General features: G+C 47.6%; 1 protein-coding gene across 1 annotated transcript; it reads right to left on the bottom strand.

Moving 5' to 3' along the window:
• Nucleotides 1–1,633: 1,633 nt before the first annotated feature.
• Nucleotides 1,634–3,473, bottom strand: LOC308636945 (tubulin epsilon chain-like). The gene is given in 2 exon segments (XM_081272810.1): nt 1,634–2,855; nt 2,857–3,473. Coding segments are annotated over 2 exon segments (1,332 nt in total). The 5' UTR covers nt 3,396–3,473; the 3' UTR covers nt 1,634–2,062.
• Nucleotides 3,474–4,211: the final 738 nt, after the last annotated feature.

The raw sequence follows: 4,211 nt of genomic DNA, 5'->3' as shown, positions 1-4,211 counted from the left end.
TTATTATGTGGACGGGGTGTGTGGCTCAGTGGTAGAGTGCTTGCCTTGAATGTGTGAGGCCGGTCTATCCCCATCACTGAAGGGGGAAAAACATGCATTGGATTAGGATCCTGTGAGAGCTCAGAAAAGGTCTCAGGCCAGACTGTCCCTCTCTGAAGCCCACAGGTCATCCGCAGCTTGACCCCTGGGCTTGAGCAGCTCTGGGTAAATATCACACCCACAAATGTTGCTGCTGACCCCCAACCAGCCCTGCATTCCTGGGGGAAGTGTGGGACTTGGAAACCTGTACGAATCCTAACTCCCAAGTAGAACGAGTTTTCTTTTCAGACCTCTGTCAAGTCTGGTGGATGGTGAGCAGCTGAGGTTGTGGCTAGGGACCTGATTCCCGGATGGACAAGCAGGTGGGGGTAACGCCTCCCCCACCACCACCCCAGCAGTTAGCTGCGGATCCTCAATCTGGCTGACACACACAGCCTGTAGGACCCTTGCCCCTACCTCGGGGGGAAGAGAACTTAGGAAATTGGGCCCTTGGCCCTTCTTTGCCCACAAGCCTGCTCCTGTGCCCCTCTCAGGACCTCTCCACCACCAAACACAGGCACCCGCATACCATTTGAGAGGGGGCTGGGCTGCCACCTAGTGGCCAAAGCAGGACATTGCACTCTAGGAGAAATCTCCAGGTTCCTGTGGAAGTTCCCCATCCACATGGGGGCACCCACCCACCACCTGGTTTCATAGAGTAAGTCAGTGTCTTCAACTGAGCAGCAACAGTCTGGGACAAAGCCTCCTATTTCTTGCAATGCTTTCTCATAGAAGCCAACCAACTTATTTCCCAGTCGGGGAAATGGAGGCTCAGAGAGCCAGGAGTCACAGCAAGTTGCTAGATGGTGACACCAGACCCAGGTTTGGGAGGGACCCAAGTCCCCACCCCCAGCCATGCTTTCCAGGTAGCTTGGGGTTTGTCAGTGAGGCCCTCTGAGCCCTGGTTTCCTGGCCCAGCACCAGCAGGAAGGGCTAAGAGGGAGGTATTGTTTGTGTAACGGGATCTGTGTGCACTCACTAAGAATCACATCTACAAATAACTGTCCCTTATTAATGATCACTAATCACCGTTACCTCAAAAGTGACAACTAAAGCCAGGCATGGTGGTGCACACCTGTAATCCCAGCAACTTAGGAGGATTGCAAGTTTGAGGCCAACCTTGGCAACTGAGCGAGAACCCTACCTCAGAGCAGGGGATGTGGGTCAGGGGTTAAGTGCCCTTGGTGTAAAAAAAAAAAAAAAGACAACTAACCCCCAACTTGGTCTCCTTCCATTTAAAGTGGTCTTTTTTTGGTCTATCTTACGGGTTTTTTTTTTGGGGGGGGGGAAGCATCAGGTCTATCAAAGCCCCCATTCCTAGAGGCTGATATCCCCTTGATCTTCTGTGGATTATTTTTTCCCCACCATGGTGACAGTAAATCCTGGCCATGTCACCTGGTTGAGGGACCTGCTCTCAGGTCTGGCTCCAGCTCCTGTCTGTTCCCAGATTTTGCAGCAGCCCTCACCCTAGGTCACTCTTTTTTTTTTTTTTAGTATAAACAAGTTTTTTTTATAGAAGAAATACAATCTCTTTAACAGTTATAATAAAGCCTGTCTCTGAAGTTAGTGGATATTACATGGAAATATTTATATTTTATGTTCTTCAACTCCTAGTATATACTTTTAAAGAATCAATTTAAACAATATCAAAATATAAATTATAAATAAGTATAAAAAGTATATCTGTACAAGATTTTTTTTTACCAAAGACATGATTATTGGTGTACAAGTATTAGGCAATAAATAAAGCAAAAGCAAATTGTTAAAGAACTCTGTTCTCTCTATTTTATAAACTGCTTATAGTGAAGGTAATGGGATTTACTAATTTCACACACTGGTATCAATGAATTGTGATTAAACAGAAACCACTCTTTTTTAGACAATACTCTGATATGAAAAACAAAGTGAATTTTCTAAATCACAAAAATGCTAAAAAAAATGTGAAATTAGGAAAAAGTGACAATCATATTTCTTGGTTTCTTTTTCACACAGCTACTCTTAGCCTAGGGAAGTCCCCCACAGGCATGCTCTTTGTGGCATCCAGTTGATTATGCTCCTGGATAAGAGCTGACAAAGATGACATAGCTTCTGTGAAACAGCTCTCCTCCATCCCTTCAACCTGTAGATAGTGATGGAGGTGAGCCTTTTTCTTGTAGAGCCTCATGAATCTCTCTCTCAGTTCCACAAAGGTAGGCTTCACGCATGTGTTATTTGCTAAAGCTAATAATGAATGAGAATGGCCCACAGGTGGTACAGAACACAGGCTGGTCTTCCAGCCTTCTTGATTCCAGGAGACAAAATGTAGAGAAGGTTTTAATCTTTCAATATTTCTGCGAAGATCTGAAATCTGTACATTTCCTCTAACCATGAGGGCGCAGGCGAGATATAGGCTATGTTTGGGATCTGCTTGAATTAGTTGGTAATCTTTACTAAAGGCATCTGAAAACATCTGATCCAACCTCCGAGGAGGAACGTTAATGTCTGCCAGTGTATATAGAGGTGTTAGGCTTGACACAAGATAATGAAGTTGTGGAAAAGGAACTAAATTCATGCTGATTTCATTAATGTCCATGTTAAAGGATCCTTCAAACCTTAAAGAGCTTGTTAGGTTAAGCATCAAATTTGCCACAATGTTGTTCATTGCATCAAAGGGCCTCTTGTGCTGCTTTTTAAAAGTCCCAGCACTTGAAGTAATCAGACTCTTGGGCTTCACGGTTTTACCCAACTTTCCAGAATTCACCATGAGGTCAATTTTGCTAATGATGTCAAATAAAGACAGAAGGATAAACTGAAGTCACAAATCTGTATACTTCTGGGAATTCATCTTCAAGCACCTTTAAAAGAAATGTACCAAGTCCAGATCCTGTTCCTCCTCCCATGGAGTGTATTATAAAGAAACACTGCAAACAATCACAGTGCTCTGCCGACTTTCTGAGTTTTTCTAAAATCTGTTCTTGGTAAAAACTGCCAAAAACTTTGTGCCCCACAGCCCAGTTATTTCCTGAGCCAGAAATATCAGTGATGAGCTGCTTGCTATCAAATACATCTCTCAATGGTCCCTGAAGAATTTCATTCACTACCCCTTCTTCCATGTCAATCAAGACAGCTCGTGCTTTCAAAGAACGTATTTTCCCCTTGGAAATGCTGCCACCACCACCAACCGCTCTGGCATCCACATTTCTAAAGAAGCTGCTTATTGCCTCATCATAAATTCCTTTCTGGTTGACCTCGGCATGCTCCCTCAGGGCCAGGTCCCAGAAGCAACAACCGATCTGGTTTCCGCACTGGCCGACCTGTACGACCACCGACTGGGTCATTTTGGAAGGTAGCCCGCCCTGGACACCTTCGAACCCAATCCCGCATTCTCATTCGTCCGCAACTGCTCCTCACCAGGGGGCAGCTGTAAGTCCCCTAGGTCACTCTTTGAGGATCGGCCACCAGGGCTCCGGCCAGCACCTACCTCCTCTGCACCCCTCCACAGGCTCGCAGTAACTTCTGCTGTCATGAAGGAAAAAGGGTCCAAAGGCTCTTCCTTGGGCCCAGGTTTTTAGCGGCCCCTGTGTCACATGGATTCCGCCCCCTCAACTGGGTGACTGGAGGCCACCCCAACCAGCTGAGCCCTACCCCCCTGGCTTCTCAGCATGGCCCAGCTCTGGCCGAGTCCTCCCCACCTGGCCTACAGTTTCTGCTGCAAGCCAAGCACCTGAGCACCCACTTCAGACGGAGGCCCAGTTCCAGAATCAGGCCCTGCCTCCAGGGCACCTGAGCCCTGAGAGAGTACCAGATGGGAGGTCACAAGAGGAGCCCCAGAGCGTGGCCGTCTGGGCTGAAGTCCTGGTTGCATGACTAACTAGCCCCGGGTCCTTCGTCTGCCGTCTTAGTCATGCAGAGATGGCTCAGATGCTGGATGAAATGAGCTCCGCTTCCAGGGTGTGGTTTGGGGGTCCTGGATGCAGCTCATCAGCCTCTGGGACAGAAGTGAGTGCTGAGGAGTTGACTGTTGCTGCAGTGATGTCGGGGATCAGGTCTCAACTAACAGGCAAACGGTGACCCAGAAGAAACCACCCTGTCCCTCCGCCCTAAAACCCCTGGCTTGTACAGCGAGCATGCATGGGCCCATGCCACCCGCAAGT

Source organism: Spermophilus citellus, assembly GCF_964194105.1.
Source record: "Spermophilus citellus genome assembly, chromosome: 17".
Taxonomy (NCBI): Eukaryota; Metazoa; Chordata; class Mammalia; order Rodentia; family Sciuridae; genus Spermophilus; species Spermophilus citellus.
The sequence above is the reverse complement of the archived record's forward strand: the minus strand, read 5'-3'. Positions and strand labels throughout refer to the sequence as shown.